The sequence below is a fragment of the Melanostigma gelatinosum genome, assembly GCF_949748355.1.
Source record: "Melanostigma gelatinosum genome assembly, chromosome: 20".
Classification (NCBI taxonomy): Eukaryota; Metazoa; Chordata; class Actinopteri; order Perciformes; family Zoarcidae; genus Melanostigma; species Melanostigma gelatinosum.
Window position 1 is genome coordinate 21,350,543 of NC_136653.1, and position 27,500 is coordinate 21,378,042.

Below are 27,500 nucleotides of genomic sequence, written 5' to 3' on the forward strand. Positions count from 1 at the left end.
GAGTGTGTGTGAGTGTGAGTGTGAGTGTGTGAGAGTGAGTGTGAGTGTGTGAGAGTGAGTGTGAGTGTGTGAGAGTGAGTGTGAGCGTGTGAGAGTGAGTGTGAGTGTGTGAGAGTGAGTGTGTGTGAGTGTGAGTGAGTGAGTGTGAGTGTGAGTGTGTGAGAGTGAGTGTGAGTGTGAGAGAGTGAGTGTGAGTGTGTGAGAGTGAGTGTGAGTGTGTGAGAGTGAGTGTGTGTGAGAGTGAGTGTGTGTGAGTGTGAGAGAGTGAGTGTGTGAGAGTGAGTGTGAGTGTGTGAGAGTGAGTGTGTGAGAGTGAGTGTGAGTGAGTGTGTGAGTGAGTGTGTGAGAGTGAGTGTGAGTGTGTGAGAGTGAGTGTGTGAGAGTGAGTGTGAGTGTGTGAGAGTGAGTGAGAGTGAGTGAGTGTGAGTGTGTGAGTGTGTGAGAGTGAGTGAGTGTGAGTGTGAGAGTGAGTGTGTGAGAGTGAGTGTGTGAGCGTGTGAGAGTGAGCGTGTGAGAGTGAGTGTGAGTGTGAGTGTGTGTGAGTGTGAGTGTGTGTGAGTGTGAGTGTGTGAGTGTGAGAGAGTGAGTGTGTGAGAGTGAGTGTGAGTGTGTGAGAGTGAGTGTGTGAGAGTGAGTGTGAGTGTGAGTGTGTGAGTGTGAGTGTGTGAGAGTGAGTGTGTGAGAGTGTGTGAGTGTGAGTGTGTGTGAGTGTGAGAGAGTGAGTGTGTGAGAGTGAGTGTGAGTGTGTGAGAGTGAGTGTGAGTGTGAGTGTGTGAGAGTGAGTGTGAGTGTGAGTGTGAGAGAGTGAGTGTGAGAGTGAGTGTGAGAGAGTGAGTGTGAGAGTGAGTGTGAGTGTGAGTGTGTGAGAGTGAGTGTGAGCGTGTGAGAGTGAGTGTGTGAGAGTGAGTGTGAGTGTGAGCGTGTGAGAGTGAGTGTGAGTGTGTGAGAGTGAGTGTGAGTGTGAGTGTGAGTGTGTGAGAGTGAGTGTGAGCGTGTGAGAGTGAGTGTGAGTGTGTGAGAGTGAGTGTGAGTGTGAGTGTGTGTGAGTGTGAGTGTGAGTGTGTGAGCGTGTGAGAGTGAGTGTGAGTGTGTGAGAGTGAGTGTGAGTGTGAGTATGTGTGAGTGTGAGTGTGTGAGAGTGAGTGTGAGTGTGTGTGAGTGTGAGTGTGTGTGAGTGTGAGTGTGTGAGTGTGAGAGAGTGAGTGTGTGAGAGTGAGTGTGAGTGTGTGAGAGTGAGTGTGTGAGAGTGAGTGTGAGTGTGAGTGTGTGAGTGTGAGAGAGTGAGTGTGTGAGAGTGAGTGTGAGTGTGTGAGAGTGAGTGTGAGTGTGTGAGAGTGAGTGTGAGTGTGTGTGAGTGTGAGTGTGTGTGAGTGTGAGAGAGTGAGTGTGTGAGAGTGTGAGTGTGAGTGTGAGTGAGTGTGTGAGAGTGTGAGTGTGTGAGAGTGAGTGTGAGTGTGAGTGTGAGAGAGTGAGTGTGAGAGTGAGTGTGTGAGTGTGAGTGTGAGTGTGAGTGTGAGAGAGTGAGTGTGAGAGTGAGTGTGTGAGTGTGAGTGTGAGTGTGAGAGAGTGAGTGTGAGAGTGAGTGTGTGAGAGTGAGTGTGAGTGTGTGAGAGTGAGAGTGTGAGAGTGAGTGTGAGTGTGAGTGTGAGTGAGTGAGTGTGAGTGAGTGAGTGAGTGAGTGTGAGTGAGTGAGTGTGAGAGTGTGAGTGAGTGAGTGAGTGAGTGAGTGTGAGAGTGAGTGAGTGTGAGAGTGTGTGTGTGTGAACCGGCCACTCTTTGCGTCCTCAAACATGTATTATTGATTGATTGGAACAAGCGGCGGTAAAGTGGAGCGCTGCAGCTTTGTTCAAGGGCAAAGCTGCAAGCTAGCTACTTAGCAGGGGGGGGGGGGGGCGAGAGACAGAGTGAGACACTGAGAGAGACAGAGAGAGAGAGACACTGAGGACAGACGTCAGACACATATCTGAGTCCTGACTCTGTGGACGTGTCTCCCTGTTCTGTGCCCACATGTCTCACACCCTGTTGGACAAATAGACACATCAATCCCTGAGTGTGTGTGTGTTCACTCAGGTTACTAACACATTAAACACAGAGAGCAGCTCAGGTCTGTCACAAGGAAATAGGGATAGTTGGGACAGGAGGACAGCTACAGTTAAGACAGTTGGGACAGGGTGAAATTTTGGCTACGAGGACAGTTGGGAAAGAGGGACAGGAGGACAGTTGGGACAGGGTGACATTTGGGATAGGCGGACAGTTGGGACAGGAGGACAGTTGGGACGGGAGAAAAGTTGGGACGGGAGGACAGGGGGATAGTTGGGACAAGAGGAAAGTTGGGAGTAGGGGACAGTTGGGACATGGACTGAACATAAAGACATTCTGTGTCTGAGACTAAATGAGCATCAATCAAAGTGGAGCTCAAGTCAACGTCTCCATGACAACTGAACAAACTCCGTCCTCAGATGAAGACCATGTGAAGCGGTTCAAAGGTCCGGAAACAGAAGACGACAACAACGCTCCCACGTACATGTGGTCCTTTAAGTCCCAGCATGCATTGCACCTGAGGGTGCAGCAGTTCGTGGGCTGCATCCGTCGCTGCCTTGCACATGGGCTTGAGGCAGCGACAGAGTGAGTGAGTGAGTGTGTGTGTTCCTACCTGAGTTCAGCAGCTCCTGCTCCATCACTCCACACCCCAGCACCTCCATCCAGTCACCCTGGAAACGCACCTCCATCTCATAGGAGGGGTGAGTGAAGGGGAAGTAACAGTCGACCCACCGCACCTCCAGATCTGAGAGGAGGAGGAGGAGGAGGTTGATGACAATGAAGAAGAAGAGAAGACATGGAAGAAAGAAAATGAAGAGGAGTAAGAGGAGGATTTTAGTGAAGTGAAAAGCTAAAACCCTCTCACGCATGAAGTCTCAGGTGTTCTCACCTTGTCCGAACAGGTGAGTGACGAGTCGAGTCAGAGTGTGTTTCAGGTTGAACTCCAGCAGCTTCACGGCCTCCAGAGAGTGAGTTTCCTGTTTCTGAGGCGACCGCCGACCTCCAGCCTCAAACAGGGACAGATCGTCACCGTGCTGCACCTTGGAGAACAGCTGGAGACACACAGGACACATCTGGGGCTTGACGACGCTACTAGACCAGGGCTGGGCGGTATACCGGTTTCGATTTCCCTTATGATATGAATTTATCATATACCGTCATACAGCCGAAACAACTTCCGTCGCTCTTCAACAGGCAGCAAAATATATTGTTCGCCGCTAGGAGTGCTACAGACAGAGCTAGTCCTCTCAGCTGTATTGAGAGGGAACCCTAGTCATGGTTTACTTTATAACAACAATGAATAACCCACAACTAACGCTCTTTAACAGGGCAAAACACCACGACACAACAGTTTGTGACAGATAAACAATCTCTAGCGCTAATAATTGTACATTTATAAAATTTCACCGCCGAACTGCATGCTGGGTAAAGCTCGCTAACAGTCTGCTACTAGACATACTAGACGTCGCTACTAGACACACATCTGGAGCGTCACATCGCTACTAGACACACATCTGGAGCTTCACATCGCTACTAGACACACATCTGGAGCTTCACATCGCTACTAGACACACATCTGGAGCTTCACATTGCTACTAGACACATCTGGAGCTTCACATCGCTACTCGACACACATCTGGAGCTTCACATCGCTACTAGACACATCTGGAGCTTCACATCGCTACTAGACACACATCTGGAGCTTCATATCGCTACTAGACACATCTGGAGCTTCACATCGCTACTCGACACACATCTGGAGCTTCACATCGCTACTAGACACATCTGGAGCTTCACATCGCTACTAGACAGACATCTGGAGCTTCACATTGCTACGAGACACATCTGGAGCTTCACATCGCTACTAGACACACATCTGGAGCTTCACATCACTACTAGACACACATCTGGAGCTTCACATTGCTACTAGACACATCTGGAGCTTCACATCACGACTAGACACACATCTGGAGCTTCACATCGCTACTCGACACACATCTGGAGCTTCACATCGCTACTAGACACACATCTGGAGCTTCATATCGCTACTAGACACACATCTGGAGCTTCACATCGCCACTAGACAGACATCTGGAGCTTCACATTGCTACTAGACACATCTGGAGCTTCACATCACGACTAGACACACATCTGGAGCTTCACATCGCTACTAGACACATCTGGAGCTTCACATCACGACTAGACACACATCTGGAGCTTCACATCGCTACTAGACACATCTGGAGCTTCACATCACGACTAGACACACATCTGGAGCTTCACATCGCTACTCGACACACATCTGGAGCTTCACATCACTGCTAGACACACATCTGGAGCTTCACATTGCTACTAGACACATCTGGAGCTTCACATCACGACTAGACACACATCTGGAGCTTCACATCGCTACTAGACACACATCTGTTAGTGGACATGATGACAGATTTATGTGGACAGAGAAGAGGAGGAGGCAGATTAACGTCATCTCCAGAGCTGGCTAGTTAGCTAGCTAGCTTATCAATGTAGCATTAAATCATGGTGGAATTAGAAAGCTAGCTAAGTGACGAGCATTCCGCTGGTTGGCTTGCTGGTTCCACCATGCTTTAATGCTACACAGGTTACAGAAGGCTTAGCTTAGCCTTCTGCTAACGTACGACTTCTCTACCTCGTGGTTGGAGAAGAGTCGGACTCCCTCCATCTGGTGGAAGACGGGGTAGTGGCTGGCGTCGATCTCGTCCCGCCTGTAGACGTCTCCGGCCAATAAGAAGGCGTCGAGCCCGGAGCTCACCAGCTCCCTCTGGTGGGCGGAGGTGTGAGCGCGGAGCATCGTTTTCCTGGAACCAGTGACTTTAGTTCAGTGACAGGTTCCTGATATAAACTAGATCCAAGTGATCGATCACATCGATAGATCGTTGGTTTGGAAAATGTACTTGTTGCATTAAAGTAGATGTTTCAAACACAGACATTCTTTTACATTTCAAAGACAACAAGTTTATATTATTTACTGCACGAAGATTAGAATACTAAAGATGAGAATACTTCTGTACTGTTATTACATGAAGATGAGAATACTTCTGTACTGTTATTACATGAAGATGAGAATACTTCTGTACTGTTATTACATGAAGATGAGAATACTTCTGTACTGTTATTACATGAAGATGAGAATACTTCTGTACTGTTATTACATGAAGATGAGAATACTTCTGTACTGTTATTACATAAAGATGAGAATACTTCTGTACTGTTATTACATGAAGATGAGAATACTTCTGTACTGTTATTACATAAAGATGAGAATACTTCTGTACTGTTATTACATGAAGATGAGAATACTTCTGTACTGTTATTACATGAAGATGAGAATACTTCTGTACTGTTATTACATAAAGATGAGAATACTTCTGTACTGTTATTACATGAAGATGAGAATACTTCTGTACTGTTATTACATGAAGATGAGAATACTTCTGTACTGTTATTACATGAAGATGAGAATACTTCTGTACTGTTATTACATGAAGATGAGAATACTTCTGTACTGTTATTACATAAAGATGAGAATACTTCTGTACTGTTATTACATGAAGATGAGAATACTTCTGTACTGTTATTACATGAAGATGAGAATACTTCTGTACTGTTATTACATAAAGATGAGAATACTTCTGTACTGTTATTACATGAAGATGAGAATACTTCTGTACTGTTATTACATAAAGATGAGAATACTTCTGTACTGTTATTACATGAAGATGAGAATACTTCTGTACTGTTATTACATGAAGATGAGAATACTTCTGTACTGTTATTACATGAAGATGAGAATACTTCTGTACTGTTATTACATAAAGATTAGAATACTTCTGTACTGTTATTACATGAAGATGAGAATACTTCTGTACTGTTATTACATGAAGATGAGAATACTTCTGTACTGTTATTACATGAAGATGAGAATACTTCTGTACTGTTATTACATAAAGATGAGAATACTTCTGTACTGTTATTACATGAAGATGAGAATACTTCTGTACTGTTATTACATAAAGATGAGAATACTTCTGTACTGTTATTACATGAAGATGAGAATACTTCTGTACTGTTATTACATGAAGATGAGAATACTTCTGTACTGTTATTACATGAAGATGAGAATACTTCTGTACTGTTATTACATAAAGATTAGAATACTTCTGTACTGTTATTACATGAAGATGAGAATACTTCTGTACTGTTATTACATGAAGATGAGAATACTTCTGTACTGTTATTACATGAAGATGAGAATACTTCTGTACTGTTATTACATGAAGATGAGAATACTTCTGTAGTTGTACTTGTACTGAGGTTGGCTTCTGAATGCAGGGCTTCTGCTTGTGAGGGAGTATTGCTACATAGTTGTGTTGGTACCTTTACTTCAGTAAATGATCAGAGTACTTCTGTTTACGTGTCTTCTGAGTAAATTGAACAGGTGCAAAAGTCTTTATTGATATTAATTCATGTTGATTCCAAACACAGAGAAAAGAACGTCACTACAGAAGAGATGCATTGTGGGTGGCGAGTGGCGTCACTCACCTGTTCAGGTAGTAGTTATCGCCTCGCTTCCTGCTGGGGTGGCCGGGCGGGATCAGCAAGCTGTCAATCAAACCATGTTCTCATTAGAGATAAGAAGCATCTCTCTGTGACAGCGCGTGTTAACATCAGATCAACCAATCAGTGACGAGCTGCTGACCTGTCAAAGTTCTGCTCCACGGTCACCACGGGGCTCAGGTTGTCGTGGACGGAGAAGAGCGGGTTGCCCCAGCGACCGATGTAAGAACTGTGGACAGATGAGCAGAGTAAACAAACAAACCTTTGTACACTTCAAAATAAAAGCCCTGCTCCTCTAGAACCAGAACCATGATGACTAGACGTAGAGAGAACTAGAACACGTCTTTAGTGAGAATAACACAGTTACGATGACATCATTAAAAAAGAGTTGCATTTATTTGATCATTTATTTTACAAAAACTGGAAAACAATAGAAAAAAAACATGGAGTCTCTACGTGTTATTAAACTTTTCACATGTTTCCAGCTTCTCCCCTCCCCTCCCCTCTCTCCTCCCCTCCCCTCCCCCCTCTCTGACTTCTTCGCAGAAACAAACTAACACACCAGGTTATTCTTCTACTTCACCACGTCTCAGAGGGAGATGTTGTACTTTTTCCTGCTCTACATGAATTGAACAGCTTGTGTTATTTCTCAGTGAAGCTGAACGATTCATAGATTTCTTGTTTCGCAGCAGCAGCTGAAACGTAATCTGTAGGTTTGAGTTGTGGGAAATTATAACAATCAAAACGATTCATGGAGAAAACAATCTGCAGATGAATCAGTAATGATAGTAATGTTGGCTGCAGCCGCACTAGATCTCGAAAAAAGACGTCCTTTTGAAGCAGTATTTGTACAAATCCTCTGAATATGTGCGGTTGTTGTTGTAAGTCTCATTAGAATCAAAAGAGACGGAAGAAGTGAAACAACAAAGACTGAAGAGCAGCTTTAATGTAAAGCAGCTGTTGGTCGTCTTGTTGTGAGATTACCCAGCAGCCCTTGGGGCTCCCGGGACTCTGCCGTCGCCGCTGCTATCGGAGCAGCCGAGCTGTTTCTAAAGGGTGAAGTTCACGGCCTGTGAAATGGCAGAGCCATAAAGCACTGTCACACAACACACTCCGTGACTTCTTAATAACTTCTTAATGCAGCATTAATGCGCCGCTGCTGTGTGTGTGTGTGTGTGTGTGTGTGTGTGTGTTGGGTTTTATTTTTCTTAAATGGCGAGCGTGGAATATAACCTGCAGCGTAACGCTGTTTCACTGCAGCACAACTTTTACACCTCGACCGTCCCTGAAGACACTTGGAGCCTGAGGACAGAGTCCATCAGCAGAAAATAAAGACCCAACGCAGACAAATACATATAAATATGAGACGTGTGGAGAGACAACAGCAGCTGAGTGAAAGTAGAAACCGGATTCATGTGGATTAGGAAGACGAGGATGCACAAACACACTGAGGACACTAAAACAACGGTGTGCTTCCTACGCTGTGAGGCTCGAGTGTGGATGAAGCATTCAGATGTTTGACTCATTTAGCAGATGGCTATGTGGCTAGCTTTAATGCTACACTTTTTAACGAAATTGAGCCGAGCAAAGTTGTGACTCGTGTGGCGATAGCAATGTGCTTTCCTACACTGAGACAGGAGTGTGTGGATGAAGCATTAAGTTGGTCAATTTTACTCATTTAGCGGCCGGCTGGTTAGCTAGCAAGCTAGCTAGCTTGCTAATTCCACCGTTCTTTCATGCTACACTGGTTACAGAAATTGAGCGGATTTGGGAGAATTCCCTGGTGGTAAAAAAAGTTATGAGTTTACGAGTATTGGTGCTCCAAATTTTGGTAGTTACGAGTTGATAGTATCAAAACAAGATGGAGGACATCTCCTTCACTCAATGCGTACCTGTAGAAGTGAGCTTTGATTCGCTCCTTGATCAGCCACAGAGGATGATGGGATTGGTTGTGGAGGTTGCGGCCGACCGTGGCCAAGATCCTCGGTGTGACGTTGGTGAAGTCGTCGCGGGGGTGGGAGCGGCCCAACACCTCCACCGAGTCCTGACCAATCGCGGGCTGAGGGGCGGGGCCGTCCGTGCTGAGGCGTCTGCATGCCGCTGCGCCGCCATTGGCCAAGAGGGTTGACAGGCAGCAACGATGGAGCAGAGGGAGGGGCGGGCACTGTAGGAGGGGGAGGAGCCTCATGATGATTGGTCCATGGACCTGGAAAGACATTAGAAAGACAGATTATATTATAATATCCAGACATAAATGTGAAGCCAAAGCTTCACGTCTTAAAGCTGCATTCTCTCTAGTGTCCACCAGGGGGCGACTCCTCTGGTTGTATAGAAGTCTATAGAAAATGACTCTACTTCTCTCTTGATTTATTACCTCAGTAAACATTGTAAACATGAGTTTATGTCTCAATCTCTAGTTTCAAGTCTTCTTCAATACAGCATGATGTTCATTTAGTACATTATGGTCCATTTAGAGTCACACAGACCATAAAGCAGGGGATGCTTTAGGGTATACTTATGAAGACGTGGCGAATGTGTTTGCAGATAGTTTCCTACTGACAGCAGTTACAGATCAACATGATGATTCACGAGGAGTCTTTGTCTTTGTGTCTCCTGATGATTTACGGTCCAGCATTCTCTCCCTGTTTTTGGTCTCCACCGCCTCCCGAGCTGCTAAATGCTCCACCATGTTCACCAGCTCGTCTCTGACCGTCTGATGCTGGTCACTCATCAGATTTATCATCTCAGTGGGCAAAAAGACGAGCAGGATGTTAATCACAGCCGGTCGTAAAAAAAACAAAAAAGCCAGCAGCTTCTCAGTGGAGGTCAATGGAGGTGAGACACATTAGTTTATAAATCGCAAGAAAATGGGCAAAACATCAGACTGAGGAAAAAAAGGTGAGCTCAATCACTTTGTCTCATCTGTCTCATCCGTCTCTCTCTCTCTGTCCTTTTCCTTCTTTCCATCATTCAACCTCTGACAGGAGACGAGACAATCGCCCTTTCATCTGTCCCCCTCAAATATTTGTACCACACACACACACACACACACACAACAAGACAAAAGGGCTGTAGCATTGCAGTGGCATTGCAGCAAAATGGATTATTGTTCCTCAATCCATGAAGCTTTTACCTCTTGCTGCTGGTGTCATATTTTACTGGACAGGGCAGTGTTGAGGTCTCTCACACACACACACACACACACACACACACACACACACACACACACACACACACACACACACACACACACACACACACACACACACACACACACACACACACACACACACACACACACACACACACACACACACACACACACGATTTAAGTTAAGGGGACCTTATCGTCCCCCCAAAAACAGGTAGTCCCCACGATGTGACTGTGTGATCTGATTCATGTCCCCATAAGGCAGGTAAAACACCCACACACACTGGTTTGTGGGTAAAGGGACATGTGAAGGTCATTTTGACTTTAACGGGAACATAAAAGTACATCGAGACATCATTTTTGAGCTGACACGGCAGTAAACGCACACAGTGACTCCTAGGGGCCACAGTGAGAACTACACGCCATAATAAGACGATACCGTTGGACAAACTATACAACTTACTCACTTTCTTTTTTTGGTGAAATTGAAAAAGCTTCCTCTGAAAAGCATTAACATGTTCGGATAAGGTCAAAGTTGTTTGTCTTGCGTACAGAGTTCATCATGTGTCCGGAGACAGACTCCGGAGGAAAAGGTCAGAACAGACACGAGTCCTCTGCAGAGCGCCGGCGTGTTAACGGGGTTTCCTGCAGGGCTTCACTGTGTATATATATATTCACTGTGTATATATATATATATATATATATATATATATATATAGATCTATATATATCTATATATAGATCTATATATATATATATATATATATATATATATATATATATATATATAGATATATATATATATATATATATATATATATATATATATAGATCTATATATATATATATATATATAGATCTATATATATATATATATATATAGATCTATATATATATATATATATATAGATCTATATATATATATATATATATAGATCTATATATATATATATATATATATATATATATATAGATCTATATAGATCTATATATATATATATATATATAGATCTATATATATATATATATATATATAGATCTATATATATTGTCAAGAAGAGTTGAGCCCACAGAGCTGCCTCGAAAACATGCATACACGATCAGGGGAAGGTCAGGATATAAAAAGCATAAAGCATATACTCAGAAATCAATAGTTAAAGTGTAATCGAAAGATAAAGTGTATGATCATTATATAACAAAATGTTTAATCAATATGTAACAAATATTTAATACATAGAGTGATTTAACAAATGTAAACCTGATAATAATATGTGTATCTGAGTATAGTGCAGTCTGAGTGTAGAAAGTACGGAGAAAGAGGAAGTAAGCAGGGTGTTGGCTTCAAGGGATGGGGAAATAATGATGGTTGAGAAGAAAAGACACAAAGCACAATAATGATGAAGGATGAGATCAATAATCATTTTATAAGCAAATGTGTACTAACCAAACCGATTTAACAAATGTAAAAACTGATTAACAAATGTTCTGTGTGACCGGAGCTGCGATGTAAGAAAAGTGCTTGTCAGGATGACTTGCAGAAATTAGGAGAAGACTGTTGCAAGAGATGAGTCAGAGGCAGGAAGCCTGGACTTATATGGACATGTTCGAACCCAACATCCTTTCCAGAGGGTGGGGGGGATGAGAGCATGTATTGAGCAGGAGGGGGGCTAACAGCCCAAATGATGAATAAAAGAAGTGGTTTGCTTGCTGCAAGCTGGGATTTCAACACGCGTGCTGTCCAAATGCACCAGATGAGAAGATACGGACAATTGCAACTGATGTATTGAGGACTTCGTCTCTGTTCACGGAAAGAACACCGCTGTTCGTGGACAAGAAGATTTAAAGACGGAGGTTTTCCTCTCCCCACTGCTCGACTCTTAACATCTGAACAACGGAGAAGATGCAGCAGCCCGAGAAAGACTTTGTACTGAGTTTTGAGGAACTGTTGAACGGGCTCCGTTGCAGAGCAGGAGGACCGAGGGTCCGGCCGGACCTTCGCTCCTAACAACTCCAAAAGAACTTTTTCATCGCACCATTGAAAATCCAGCTCCAACCGAGCCGTCTCGGCAACTAAAACTAATGAGTATAATCAGAGAAGAAAAATAAATTAACGAATCAAGTGTAGTGACATTTTATGTGAGCTGTAGCTTTAACCCTTGCAAACTAACCAAATATAACCTGCAATAAATATCTAATCTGCATTTAAAGTAAATTTCTCAAGTGCATTCATTTGCTCAAGTAGTAAAAAGTTCCTCGTGACAGTAAAAAGTTAAAGCTATTGTATGTCTAACAACTGAGTTCTGAAAGGTTATCCTAGTGACAGAATCCACTTAACAATCCCTTACGGTTTTAGCAAGAATTAATCCTAGCCGTTAAAACCTAACCTGGCATTTACCAAGAGCGCGGATCCATAAGAGGGAAGCTGCCATAACCGACGCGACTGGTAGGAGCGCCCGGGGTCAGGGTGGCCCCTCGACCGAGTGCACTCAGACCGGAGGAAGCAGGGTAGACGTCGGGAGTAACGGCAGTTAGAAGAGCCAGGCGAGTTCCCTCGCAAGAACACCAGCTCGACAATCTTTTAATAGAGAGCTGAGTCAGTAAGTAGCCCCGTATCGGGCCAGAAGTACCCAGGATCTAACATGTGGCGCCCATAACGTGGGGCTCGACGGAAAAGGAGTACGTTGAGTCCAAAAGAAGAACCCCGGCAGCCGAGAGAGGCTGTCGTTCGTGTACGAAAAGACCTGAGGTGAGGCGTTGGGGTAGAAAGTAAAGCTGCCCAAGCCTCGAAGAAGTCCGATGGCGAGACATCCACGCATCGAAGCTGTGTGTGGTATTTACAAGCCAGCACAGGAGAAGCCGCAGGCGACGGGGAGCATCGACCAGACTCGCCCGACCTGTAGAGGGGCCAGAGCCTGATCCCATCCCTTCCTCAACGCGCGACGAGAGGCTTTGGGAGGAAGGCGACTCGAGACAACAAAGACAAAGACAAAGTCCAAGATGCAAGTGCAGCAGAACGGACCAGATGTTCCAGGGACCGGCCGGCAGACGGAGGCGACCCAGCGGGACGAGCCAGCGGCCCAGATGAAGGAATCGCCACCGGACGGCAGAGAGGACCCGATGGCGACGAAGGCAGCCCGCAGACGGCGACGACTCAGCAGGACGTGCCAGCGACATCGACCCAGGACCCGGCAGCAGACGGCAGCGCGGACCAGGAGGAGAACGGCGCTGGAGCACGCAGAGCAGCATCGGGAGGACCGACGCTGGATAAAGACGACAGAGGCAACGTCCAACATCAGGTCATCCTGTACGGAAGAGGATGGACCACCTGGGACGCTGCCATCCAACAACACCTAACCGACCTACATCAAGAAGAAAGTAGGGCGTCGGTTAAAGGAGAAGTAGAACATCAGTGCAAAGAGAAGGGTGAAAAGAGCTAGAGTCATAACTGATAGTTATTACTGTGCTCAGGCCCTTAACGAAGACCTGTCCATATGGGAGGAAAATGGGTTTGAGAGCGCTAAAAGTAAAAAAGTGGCTCATCAAGACCTATGGAGAAAAATAGCCGAATTACAGCTAAGCATAGAGCTCGACGTGGTGCACCAGAGGGCCCACACGCGAGAAGAAATTCACTGGCAAGGAAACGAAGAAGTGGATCGTTTCGTCCAGATGACACAAATTGTCTTTGTTGGGATCGAGAAGTGGGAAGAATTGCCCAAAGGAAGGGTAGTCCCAGAAGAGAGCGTGGAGGAGGTGGTGCAGGCAGTGCATGGCGCACTAGGATTTGCAGTCACCGTTCCAACGCAAAGGGAACTGGAAAAGCAGCGACTCTGGATTCCTGAAAAAGAAGTCCGCAGAATCCTAAAAAAACTGTGAGTTGTGTGGTCGATACAACGCAGGAAGGAGAGGACAAAGGGAGGGGAGGACTCACCATTAAGAAAAGAGGAATCCAAGGAGTGGGGCAGCTGAAGCCGGTTCCGCATTAGGAGAAAACCAGGAACTCAAGAATGGCCACCAACATACAAGATTTACCACCCTACGTCAGAGTGGCCAATGTCAAAGGGGTGGTTAACATGAGAAGGAGCACTACGGGGCTCTGGGCAGGAAGAGCCCTGAGGAAGTTGGGTTATGCAAGAAGTGATTTCTCTCCGGAGAAAAAAGAAGTGTTGCAATGGAGAGAAATTAAGAATGACTGTGTGGTCTGCCTGCTGCCGACCACCCTAGCCGTTGCATGGCAGGGACCCGGAGACCAGAAACCACTCCGGGTCACAGGAAAAAGAAAAGAGTTTAACCGCATGCGCCATAAACCGGTGAAGGTTATGGATGCATGCATATGCGGTACATGCCGTGTGGAGAAGTTAACAAGGTTAACCTTCATCACCTAGTGGTGATCGACAGCTGGGAGCAGGCATCAGGACCGTCTTCACCAGAGGACGACGTGCTCGTCATCACTGCCCTGGCCGACGAAAGCTTCCTGTGAGATTCCTACTAGCTAAGGCGAGGCAGCCTGTGACCTCAAGAAGGGGATGTCAAGAAGAGTTGAGCCCACAGAGCTGCCTCGAAAACATGCATACACGATCAGGGGAAGGTCAGGATATAAAAAGCATAAAGCATATACTCAGAAATCAATAGTTAAAGTGTAATCGAAAGATAAAGTGTATGATCATTATATAACAAAATGTTTAATCAATATGTAACAAATATTTAATACATAGAGTGATTTAACAAATGTAAACCTGATAATAATATGTGTATCTGAGTATAGTGCAGTCTGAGTGTAGAAAGTACGGAGAAAGAGGAAGTAAGCAGGGTGTTGGCTTCAAGGGATGGGGAAATAATGATGGTTGAGAAGAAAAGACACAAAGCACAATAATGATGAAGGATGAGATCAATAATCATTTTATAAGCAAATGTGTACTAACCAAACCGATTTAACAAATGTAAAAACTGATTAACAAATGTTCTGTGTGACCGGAGCTGCGATGTAAGAAAAGTGCTTGTCAGGATGACTTGCAGAAATTAGGAGAAGACTGTTGCAAGAGATGAGTCAGAGGCAGGAAGCCTGGACTTATATGGACATGTTCGAACCCAACATCCTTTCCAGAGGGTGGGGGGGATGAGAGCATGTATTGAGCAGGAGGGGGGCTAACAGCCCAAATGATGAATAAAAGAAGTGGTTTGCTTGCTGCAAGCTGGGATTTCAACACGCGTGCTGTCCAAATGCACCAGATGAGAAGATACGGACAATTGCAACTGATGTATTGAGGACTTCGTCTCTGTTCACGGAAAGAACACCGCTGTTCGTGGACAAGAAGATTTAAAGACGGAGGTTTTCCTCTCCCCACTGCTCGACTCTTAACATCTGAACAACGGAGAAGATGCAGCAGCCCGAGAAAGACTTTGTACTGAGTTTTGAGGAACTGTTGAACGGGCTCCGTTGCAGAGCAGGAGGACCGAGGGTCCGGCCGGACCTTCGCTCCTAACAACTCCAAAAGAACTTTTTCATCGCACCATTGAAAATCCAGCTCCAACCGAGCCGTCTCGGCAACTAAAACTAATGAGTATAATCAGAGAAGAAAAATAAATTAACGAATCAAGTGTAGTGACATTTTATGTGAGCTGTAGCTTTAACCCTTGCAAACTAACCAAATATAACCTGCAATAAATATCTAATCTGCATTTAAAGTAAATTTCTCAAGTGCATTCATTTGCTCAAGTAGTAAAAAGTTCCTCGTGACAGTAAAAAGTTAAAGCTATTGTATGTCTAACAACTGAGTTCTGAAAGGTTATCCTAGTGACAGAATCCACTTAACAATCCCTTACGGTTTTAGCAAGAATTAATCCTAGCCGTTAAAACCTAACCTGGCATTTACCAAGAGCGCGGATCCATAAGAGGGAAGCTGCCATAACCGACGCGACTGGTAGGAGCGCCCGGGGTCAGGGTGGCCCCTCGACCGAGTGCACTCAGACCGGAGGAAGCAGGGTAGACGTCGGGAGTAACGGCAGTTAGAAGAGCCAGGCGAGTTCCCTCGCAAGAACACCAGCTCGACAATCTTTTAATAGAGAGCTGAGTCAGTAAGTAGCCCCGTATCGGGCCAGAAGTACCCAGGATCTAACATGTGGCGCCCATAACGTGGGGCTCGACGGAAAAGGAGTACGTTGAGTCCAAAAGAAGAACCCCGGCAGCCGAGAGAGGCTGTCGTTCGTGTACGAAAAGACCTGAGGTGAGGCGTTGGGGTAGAAAGTAAAGCTGCCCAAGCCTCGAAGAAGTCCGATGGCGAGACATCCACGCATCGAAGCTGTGTGTGGTATTTACAAGCCAGCACAGGAGAAGCCGCAGGCGACGGGGAGCATCGACCAGACTCGCCCGACCTGTAGAGGGGCCAGAGCCTGATCCCATCCCTTCCTCAACGCGCGACGAGAGGCTTTGGGAGGAAGGCGACTCGAGACAACAAAGACAAAGACAAAGTCCAAGATGCAAGTGCAGCAGAACGGACCAGATGTTCCAGGGACCGGCCGGCAGACGGAGGCGACCCAGCGGGACGAGCCAGCGGCCCAGATGAAGGAATCGCCACCGGACGGCAGAGAGGACCCGATGGCGACGAAGGCAGCCCGCAGACGGCGACGACTCAGCAGGACGTGCCAGCGACATCGACCCAGGACCCGGCAGCAGACGGCAGCGCGGACCAGGAGGAGAACGGCGCTGGAGCACGCAGAGCAGCATCGGGAGGACCGACGCTGGATAAAGACGACAGAGGCAACGTCCAACATCAGGTCATCCTGTACGGAAGAGGATGGACCACCTGGGACGCTGCCATCCAACAACACCTAACCGACCTACATCAAGAAGAAAGTAGGGCGTCGGTTAAAGGAGAAGTAGAACATCAGTGCAAAGAGAAGGGTGAAAAGAGCTAGAGTCATAACTGATAGTTATTACTGTGCTCAGGCCCTTAACGAAGACCTGTCCATATGGGAGGAAAATGGGTTTGAGAGCGCTAAAAGTAAAAAAGTGGCTCATCAAGACCTATGGAGAAAAATAGCCGAATTACAGCTAAGCATAGAGCTCGACGTGGTGCACCAGAGGGCCCACACGCGAGAAGAAATTCACTGGCAAGGAAACGAAGAAGTGGATCGTTTCGTCCAGATGACACAAATTGTCTTTGTTGGGATCGAGAAGTGGGAAGAATTGCCCAAAGGAAGGGTAGTCCCAGAAGAGAGCGTGGAGGAGGTGGTGCAGGCAGTGCATGGCGCACTAGGATTTGCAGTCACCGTTCCAACGCAAAGGGAACTGGAAAAGCAGCGACTCTGGATTCCTGAAAAAGAAGTCCGCAGAATCCTAAAAAAACTGTGAGTTGTGTGGTCGATACAACGCAGGAAGGAGAGGACAAAGGGAGGGGAGGACTCACCATTAAGAAAAGAGGAATCCAAGGAGTGGGGCAGCTGAAGCCGGTTCCGCATTAGGAGAAAACCAGGAACTCAAGAATGGCCACCAACATACAAGATTTACCACCCTACGTCAGAGTGGCCAATGTCAAAGGGGTGGTTAACATGAGAAGGAGCACTACGGGGCTCTGGGCAGGAAGAGCCCTGAGGAAGTTGGGTTATGCAAGAAGTGATTTCTCTCCGGAGAAAAAAGAAGTGTTGCAATGGAGAGAAATTAAGAATGACTGTGTGGTCTGCCTGCTGCCGACCACCCTAGCCGTTGCATGGCAGGGACCCGGAGACCAGAAACCACTCCGGGTCACAGGAAAAAGAAAAGAGTTTAACCGCATGCGCCATAAACCGGTGAAGGTTATGGATGCATGCATATGCGGTACATGCCGTGTGGAGAAGTTAACAAGGTTAACCTTCATCACCTAGTGGTGATCGACAGCTGGGAGCAGGCATCAGGACCGTCTTCACCAGAGGACGACGTGCTCGTCATCACTGCCCTGGCCGACGAAAGCTTCCTGTGAGATTCCTACTAGCTAAGGCGAGGCAGCCTGTGACCTCAAGAAGGGGATGTCAAGAAGAGTTGAGCCCACAGAGCTGCCTCGAAAACATGCATACACGATCAGGGGAAGGTCAGGATATAAAAAGCATAAAGCATATACTCAGAAATCAATAGTTAAAGTGTAATCGAAAGATAAAGTGTATGATCATTATATAACAAAATGTTTAATCAATATGTAACAAATATTTAATACATAGAGTGATTTAACAAATGTAAACCTGATAATAATATGTGTATCTGAGTATAGTGCAGTCTGAGTGTAGAAAGTACGGAGAAAGAGGAAGTAAGCAGGGTGTTGGCTTCAAGGGATGGGGAAATAATGATGGTTGAGAAGAAAAGACACAAAGCACAATAATGATGAAGGATGAGATCAATAATCATTTTATAAGCAAATGTGTACTAACCAAACCGATTTAACAAATGTAAAAACTGATTAACAAATGTTCTGTGTGACCGGAGCTGCGATGTAAGAAAAGTGCTTGTCAGGATGACTTGCAGAAATTAGGAGAAGACTGTTGCAAGAGATGAGTCAGAGGCAGGAAGCCTGGACTTATATGGACATGTTCGAACCCAACATCCTTTCCAGAGGGTGGGGGGGATGAGAGCATGTATTGAGCAGGAGGGGGGCTAACAGCCCAAATGATGAATAAAAGAAGTGGTTTGCTTGCTGCAAGCTGGGATTTCAACACGCGTGCTGTCCAAATGCACCAGATGAGAAGATACGGACAATTGCAACTGATGTATTGAGGACTTCGTCTCTGTTCACGGAAAGAACACCGCTGTTCGTGGACAAGAAGATTTAAAGACGGAGGTTTTCCTCTCCCCACTGCTCGACTCTTAACATCTGAACAACGGAGAAGATGCAGCAGCCCGAGAAAGACTTTGTACTGAGTTTTGAGGAACTGTTGAACGGGCTCCGTTGCAGAGCAGGAGGACCGAGGGTCCGGCCGGACCTTCGCTCCTAACAACTCCAAAAGAACTTTTTCATCGCACCATTGAAAATCCAGCTCCAACCGAGCCGTCTCGGCAACTAAAACTAATGAGTATAATCAGAGAAGAAAAATAAATTAACGAATCAAGTGTAGTGACATTTTATGTGAGCTGTAGCTTTAACCCTTGCAAACTAACCAAATATAACCTGCAATAAATATCTAATCTGCATTTAAAGTAAATTTCTCAAGTGCATTCATTTGCTCAAGTAGTAAAAAGTTCCTCGTGACAGTAAAAAGTTAAAGCTATTGTATGTCTAACAACTGAGTTCTGAAAGGTTATCCTAGTGACAGAATCCACTTAACAATCCCTTACGGTTTTAGCAAGAATTAATCCTAGCCGTTAAAACCTAACCTGGCATTTACCAAGAGCGCGGATCCATAAGAGGGAAGCTGCCATAACCGACGCGACTGGTAGGAGCGCCCGGGGTCAGGGTGGCCCCTCGACCGAGTGCACTCAGACCGGAGGAAGCAGGGTAGACGTCGGGAGTAACGGCAGTTAGAAGAGCCAGGCGAGTTCCCTCGCAAGAACACCAGCTCGACAATCTTTTAATAGAGAGCTGAGTCAGTAAGTAGCCCCGTATCGGGCCAGAAGTACCCAGGATCTAACATGTGGCGCCCATAACGTGGGGCTCGACGGAAAAGGAGTACGTTGAGTCCAAAAGAAGAACCCCGGCAGCCGAGAGAGGCTGTCGTTCGTGTACGAAAAGACCTGAGGTGAGGCGTTGGGGTAGAAAGTAAAGCTGCCCAAGCCTCGAAGAAGTCCGATGGCGAGACATCCACGCATCGAAGCTGTGTGTGGTATTTACAAGCCAGCACAGGAGAAGCCGCAGGCGACGGGGAGCATCGACCAGACTCGCCCGACCTGTAGAGGGGCCAGAGCCTGATCCCATCCCTTCCTCAACGCGCGACGAGAGGCTTTGGGAGGAAGGCGACTCGAGACAACAAAGACAAAGACAAAGTCCAAGATGCAAGTGCAGCAGAACGGACCAGATGTTCCAGGGACCGGCCGGCAGACGGAGGCGACCCAGCGGGACGAGCCAGCGGCCCAGATGAAGGAATCGCCACCGGACGGCAGAGAGGACCCGATGGCGACGAAGGCAGCCCGCAGACGGCGACGACTCAGCAGGACGTGCCAGCGACATCGACCCAGGACCCGGCAGCAGACGGCAGCGCGGACCAGGAGGAGAACGGCGCTGGAGCACGCAGAGCAGCATCGGGAGGACCGACGCTGGATAAAGACGACAGAGGCAACGTCCAACATCAGGTCATCCTGTACGGAAGAGGATGGACCACCTGGGACGCTGCCATCCAACAACACCTAACCGACCTACATCAAGAAGAAAGTAGGGCGTCGGTTAAAGGAGAAGTAGAACATCAGTGCAAAGAGAAGGGTGAAAAGAGCTAGAGTCATAACTGATAGTTATTACTGTGCTCAGGCCCTTAACGAAGACCTGTCCATATGGGAGGAAAATGGGTTTGAGAGCGCTAAAAGTAAAAAAGTGGCTCATCAAGACCTATGGAGAAAAATAGCCGAATTACAGCTAAGCATAGAGCTCGACGTGGTGCACCAGAGGGCCCACACGCGAGAAGAAATTCACTGGCAAGGAAACGAAGAAGTGGATCGTTTCGTCCAGATGACACAAATTGTCTTTGTTGGGATCGAGAAGTGGGAAGAATTGCCCAAAGGAAGGGTAGTCCCAGAAGAGAGCGTGGAGGAGGTGGTGCAGGCAGTGCATGGCGCACTAGGATTTGCAGTCACCGTTCCAACGCAAAGGGAACTGGAAAAGCAGCGACTCTGGATTCCTGAAAAAGAAGTCCGCAGAATCCTAAAAAAACTGTGAGTTGTGTGGTCGATACAACGCAGGAAGGAGAGGACAAAGGGAGGGGAGGACTCACCATTAAGAAAAGAGGAATCCAAGGAGTGGGGCAGCTGAAGCCGGTTCCGCATTAGGAGAAAACCAGGAACTCAAGAATGGCCACCAACATACAAGATTTACCACCCTACGTCAGAGTGGCCAATGTCAAAGGGGTGGTTAACATGAGAAGGAGCACTACGGGGCTCTGGGCAGGAAGAGCCCTGAGGAAGTTGGGTTATGCAAGAAGTGATTTCTCTCCGGAGAAAAAAGAAGTGTTGCAATGGAGAGAAATTAAGAATGACTGTGTGGTCTGCCTGCTGCCGACCACCCTAGCCGTTGCATGGCAGGGACCCGGAGACCAGAAACCACTCCGGGTCACAGGAAAAAGAAAAGAGTTTAACCGCATGCGCCATAAACCGGTGAAGGTTATGGATGCATGCATATGCGGTACATGCCGTGTGGAGAAGTTAACAAGGTTAACCTTCATCACCTAGTGGTGATCGACAGCTGGGAGCAGGCATCAGGACCGTCTTCACCAGAGGACGACGTGCTCGTCATCACTGCCCTGGCCGACGAAAGCTTCCTGTGAGATTCCTACTAGCTAAGGCGAGGCAGCCTGTGACCTCAAGAAGGGGATGTCAAGAAGAGTTGAGCCCACAGAGCTGCCTCGAAAACATGCATACACGATCAGGGGAAGGTCAGGATATAAAAAGCATAAAGCATATACTCAGAAATCAATAGTTAAAGTGTAATCGAAAGATAAAGTGTATGATCATTATATAACAAAATGTTTAATCAATATGTAACAAATATTTAATACATAGAGTGATTTAACAAATGTAAACCTGATAATAATATGTGTATCTGAGTATAGTGCAGTCTGAGTGTAGAAAGTACGGAGAAAGAGGAAGTAAGCAGGGTGTTGGCTTCAAGGGATGGGGAAATAATGATGGTTGAGAAGAAAAGACACAAAGCACAATAATGATGAAGGATGAGATCAATAATCATTTTATAAGCAAATGTGTACTAACCAAACCGATTTAACAAATGTAAAAACTGATTAACAAATGTTCTGTGTGACCGGAGCTGCGATGTAAGAAAAGTGCTTGTCAGGATGACTTGCAGAAATTAGGAGAAGACTGTTGCAAGAGATGAGTCAGAGGCAGGAAGCCTGGACTTATATGGACATGTTCGAACCCAACATCCTTTCCAGAGGGTGGGGGGGATGAGAGCATGTATTGAGCAGGAGGGGGGCTAACAGCCCAAATGATGAATAAAAGAAGTGGTTTGCTTGCTGCAAGCTGGGATTTCAACACGCGTGCTGTCCAAATGCACCAGATGAGAAGATACGGACAATTGCAACTGATGTATTGAGGACTTCGTCTCTGTTCACGGAAAGAACACCGCTGTTCGTGGACAAGAAGATTTAAAGACGGAGGTTTTCCTCTCCCCACTGCTCGACTCTTAACATCTGAACAACGGAGAAGATGCAGCAGCCCGAGAAAGACTTTGTACTGAGTTTTGAGGAACTGTTGAACGGGCTCCGTTGCAGAGCAGGAGGACCGAGGGTCCGGCCGGACCTTCGCTCCTAACAACTCCAAAAGAACTTTTTCATCGCACCATTGAAAATCCAGCTCCAACCGAGCCGTCTCGGCAACTAAAACTAATGAGTATAATCAGAGAAGAAAAATAAATTAACGAATCAAGTGTAGTGACATTTTATGTGAGCTGTAGCTTTAACCCTTGCAAACTAACCAAATATAACCTGCAATAAATATCTAATCTGCATTTAAAGTAAATTTCTCAAGTGCATTCATTTGCTCAAGTAGTAAAAAGTTCCTCGTGACAGTAAAAAGTTAAAGCTATTGTATGTCTAACAACTGAGTTCTGAAAGGTTATCCTAGTGACAGAATCCACTTAACAATCCCTTACGGTTTTAGCAAGAATTAATCCTAGCCGTTAAAACCTAACCTGGCATTTACCAAGAGCGCGGATCCATAAGAGGGAAGCTGCCATAACCGACGCGACTGGTAGGAGCGCCCGGGGTCAGGGTGGCCCCTCGACCGAGTGCACTCAGACCGGAGGAAGCAGGGTAGACGTCGGGAGTAACGGCAGTTAGAAGAGCCAGGCGAGTTCCCTCGCAAGAACACCAGCTCGACAATCTTTTAATAGAGAGCTGAGTCAGTAAGTAGCCCCGTATCGGGCCAGAAGTACCCAGGATCTAACAATATATATATATATAGATCTATATATATATATATATATATAGATCTATATAGATCTATATATATATATATATATAGATCTATATAGATCTATATATATAGATCTATATAGATCTATATATATATATAGATATATATATATATATATATATATATATATGCACAAACAGTGTGTCGGGTCCTTTTAAAAGAATATCAGGTCACACTGTTGTACAATAAAAATCTTTATATGTGGTGTATGCAGTCATAAAGCTGGACAGCTGCAGTATATATGCATGAGAGTGTGTGTGTGTGTGTGTGTGTGTGTGTGTGAGACATAACTTGGCCTGCAGGGCGGCTGAGCAGCAGCAGGATTTATGGGAGCTGTAGTCTAAACGATTGGCTGATACTTTGGAGTTTATTTAAAACAGCGTGTCCTGAAACGACCCCACATCCATCTTCACCTCCTCCTCCTCCTCCTCCTCCTCCTCTTCCTCCCTATGTGACAATGAGGAGCGGATGGAAGACAAGGGGAGGACACAAGGAGAGAAGACAAGTAGAGAACAAGGAGAGGAGACAAGGAGGATACAAAGGGGAGAGAAGATGAGACAAGGAGATGGAATAACTAGAGGAGACAAGGAGGAGAGTAAAGGAGAGGACGAGGAAAAACTAAGGGGAGGAGAGGAGACAAGGAGAGGATAAAAAAGGAGACAAAGGGAGACGAGCAGAAGAGAAGAAGATGATAGGAAAGGAAACAAGGAGACAAAGAGGACAGCAGAGGAGACGAGGAGAGAAGATGAGGAAAGGAAAGGAAACAAGGAGTTGAGAGGTGATAAGGAGAGGATAGAAAAGGAGACAAGAGGAGAGGCAACTATTGTAACGTAAACAACGGCATGGGAGCATAGCTTAAAGAAGAGGAGGAGGAGGAGTGTCTGACATGATGAAGAAGGAGGGACGTTTTATGGTCGGAGGAGAAAAGTGCCGAGGCTGCAGCTCTCTGCCACCCAGCAGCTCAACACACACACACACACACACACACACACACACACACACACACACACACACACACACACACACACACACACACACACACACACACACACACACACACACACACACACACACACACACACACACACACACACACACACGAGGACCGACCGGCCCATCGATCCCTCAGAGACGCCGTCCCTCAGCGTCTCTGAGGGACGGCGGAGGACAGACCTGAATCAATCATCCTCTCACAGCTCACTTTCTCTCAGCAGCCGGAGGACCGACACACGATGTAGACGAGGCACAGCGGTCAAGGGACCTGTGCTGTGTTGTCCTGAAACCTGAGCTCCTCACTCTCATACAGACGGAAGACGAGGAGTTACGGGACCAATAGTCACAGCAGTTGAACGGACACATCGGTCCATGAGGTTGGGAGGAAAGCGGAGAAAACAACCGACACCGATCACAGGCTGACGTTCACACCGGTGCATCTAGAGCCTGCAGCTCTCTGCACGATGCAGGAGAACGCACAGGACCGGGAACCAGACCCGCATCCCTCCTGGTGTTAAAGCAGAACCAACCACAGCCTGTCACAGTGTGTTGGTTACAGTACGTTACATGATGTATACTGCATTACTGTGCTGTGGTCTGTTGGACCGACCAGCAGCAGTTCAGTCCCGGCTGCAGCGACCAGACGTCTCACAGAGAACCATGAATATTTCACGTGCAGTTTTTCCGGCTCAGTGAGATCAGACGGAGAGCTTTTACTGCAGCGGGTCAGAGGAACGTCAGCGTGTTGACAGGCGAGCTCAGAGCTCAGAGACGGCGTCTCATTGGTTGTTGTGGCGACGCTACATTACAGCTCTGCGTCAGTAACACCGTACGGCTGACCTGTTCACCAACACCGAGCCACTGTTGGTCCTCGTGACGGTTGTTAGAATCTTTTGACAGTAAAAAGTAAGATTGAATATTTGAGTTGAGTCAGACAGAAGAAGTCGTTTCTTCAGTTTAAATATCAGATTACAGGAGAAGATGATCTCCAGACCAATCGCTGATGAAATGAGCGGCTTCTTTAAATACTGGGTGTTCCTGAACACAACACAATGCATCGGCCTGTAAGAGACCGAAGCTCAGAACGGACGAAACGGAGAACATGAAGCAGCTCTGCTCTTCAACCGGACCAACCAAATGACATCAAACCTCCTCTGGACCGGCAGATCAGCTGTTGGAGCTCTGGGCTTCATGCAGGACCAGAACGGAAGAGTTCTCCTTCAGAACCCGGAGCGCTTCACAACGGAGAGAAGACTTTTCAACACGTTTTAAGAAAAATAAAAGAAGGAAGCAGGTGAGCGTCGTGTTGAGAAGTAGTCGTGAGCAGAGTGAGAGGACGACAGCTGATCTACTTCACCCACATTCACCCGCCGGCCTTCTGTCACCATGTAAGACCCGCGCTGACCGAGCCTTTCAGCCTTTCAGGCTCTGCCTGCAACTCTACTCAACTCTCTAACTTTATGCATGTTGAGGAGCATCAATGAAATGACAGGATGCACCAGAGTCACACAGACTGGAAAACCACCTGAGACAGTGTGTGTGTGTGTGTGTGTGTGTGAGTCCAGGAACTGTTCCGGTTGTGATATAATAGAGCGGCTCAGAGAAGGTCTGGTGGGCTCAGCAGGTACAGGGAGGGCTTTCCAGAACAGATGGAGGACACACACACACACACACACACACACACACACACACACACACACACACACACACACACACACACACACACACACACACACACACACACACACACACACACACACACACACACACACACACACACACACGGATACTAAAGGACGACGTTATCACACACACACACTGATGTATAAACTGCAGCTCCCATCAGGTAGCGCAGCAGCTAATTGGTCTTCGCCGACAGCATGAATGCTAACCCTCCCCGTCGCTAATAGCGTTAGCATGCTAGTTATTACTGCAGCCCGACCGGCTGCCTCTCCTCGTGTCGGTAGGAGACGAACTGTGTGGAACCTATTTCACACTTTGGTGCTTCAGCTGAATTCAGACTTGTTGATGGTCTGATATCGTCTGCAGGACAATCTGTTTTGAAAAAGGAAAATGCTATGAATGTAGCAGAAAGACCTAGAAGCATGTCGTTTATCAGAGACAACACAAGTTCCCACATACACGTCCCAGCAAAGACTCGTCCCAGCAAAGACTCGTCCCAGCAAAGACTCGTCCCAGCAAAGACTCGTCCCAGCAAAGACACGTCCCAGCAAAGACTCGTCCCAGCAAAGACACGTCCCAGCAAAGACTCGTCCCAGCAAAGACTCGTCCCAGCAAAGACTCGTCCCAGCAAAGACACGTCCCAGCAAAGACTCGTCCCAGAGTACCTGCTCAGGTACTCTGTTCTCTACCTGTTCAGATACTCTGTTCTCTACCTGCTCAGGTACTCTGTTCTCTACCTGCTCAGGTACTCTGTTCGCTACCTGCTCAGGTACTCTGTTCGCTACCTGCTCAGATACTCTGTTCTCTACCTGTTCAGGTACTCTGTTCTCTACCTGCTCAGGTACTCTGTTCTCTACCTGCTCAGGTACTCTGTTCTCTACCTGCTCAGATACTCTGTTCTCTACCTGTTCAGGTACTCTGTTCTCTACCTGCTCAGGTACTCTGTTCTCTACCTGCTCAGGTACTCTGTTCTCTACCTGCTCAGGTACTCTGTTCTCTACCTGTTCAGGTACTCTGTTCTCTACCTGCTCAGGTACTCTGTTCGCTACCTGCTCAGGTACTCTGTTCGCTACCTGTTCAGGTACTCTGTTCTCTACCTGTTCAGGTACTCTGTTCTCTACCTGCTCAGGTACTCTGTTCTCTACCTGCTCAGGTACTCTGTTCTCTACCTGCTCAGGTACTCTGTTCTCTACCTGCTCAGGTACTCTGTTCTCTACCTGCTCAGGTACTCTGTTCTCTACCTGTTCAGGTACTCTGTTCTCTACCTGCTCAGATACTCTGTTCTCTACCTGTTCAGGTACTCTGTTCTCTACCTGTTCAGGTACTCTGTTCGCTACCTGCTCAGGTACTCTGTTCTCTACCTGCTCAGGTACTCTGTTCTCTAACTGCTCAGATACTCTGTTCTCTACCTGTTCAGGTACTCTGTTCGCTACCTGCTCAGGTACTCTGTTCGCTACCTGCTCAGGTACTCTGTTCGCTACCTGCTCAGGTACTCTGTTCGCTACCTGCTCAAGTAGCGATGTAGTAGAGTAAAAAGTACAATATTTATCTTTGAGAGTACCTCAAATGTGTACTTCTGTCAGTGTACTTCGTTTCCTGCCACAGCTGTTTGTTGAATGATTGAAACATACTAAACTCAGGAGATATTATTCCTGCTGTACATTTAGAAACGTGCTCCAGAGTACACCATAATGTACATCAATGGTTTCATGATGTATTGTTAGAAACATCAGGCTCGGTCTCCACAGATGTTCCTTCAGTCTTGTTGTCTTTGATTCAAACTGCACATCAAAGCAGAAGCTCATTCTGACACATCTGCATTTTTATATATTTTCTTTGTGCCAATTAAAGCATCGAGGTCGGGTTTGTTCACGTCAGTGGCTTCACTTTCTGTGACGTTAATATTCTATTAATTCAGAAATGAAGAGAACTTTTACTGTTTGC

The 27,500-nt window shown here is 46.5% G+C and overlaps 1 protein-coding gene across 4 annotated transcripts in view; it reads right to left on the reverse strand.

The window, feature by feature from the left end:
* fars2 (phenylalanyl-tRNA synthetase 2, mitochondrial) overlaps positions 1-27,500 on the reverse strand; it is a 314,225-nt gene that overhangs the window by 281,194 nt on the left and 5,531 nt on the right. For all 4 annotated transcript variants that reach the window (XR_013772921.1, XM_079292254.1, XM_079292253.1 and 1 more), the window contains 6 exons: positions 8,529-8,842; positions 6,779-6,865; positions 6,622-6,681; positions 4,709-4,877; positions 2,930-3,092; positions 2,654-2,785 (listed from right to left, as the gene is read on the reverse strand). Coding sequence is in view for 3 of the 4 variants with exons in the window: in XM_079292254.1 (XP_079148380.1) it covers positions 2,654-2,785; positions 2,930-3,092; positions 4,709-4,877; positions 6,622-6,681; positions 6,779-6,865; positions 8,529-8,824 (907 nt within the window). In the remaining variant the exon portion in view is untranslated. The remainder of the gene's footprint in view (positions 1-2,653; positions 2,786-2,929; positions 3,093-4,708; positions 4,878-6,621; positions 6,682-6,778; positions 6,866-8,528; positions 8,843-27,500) is intronic.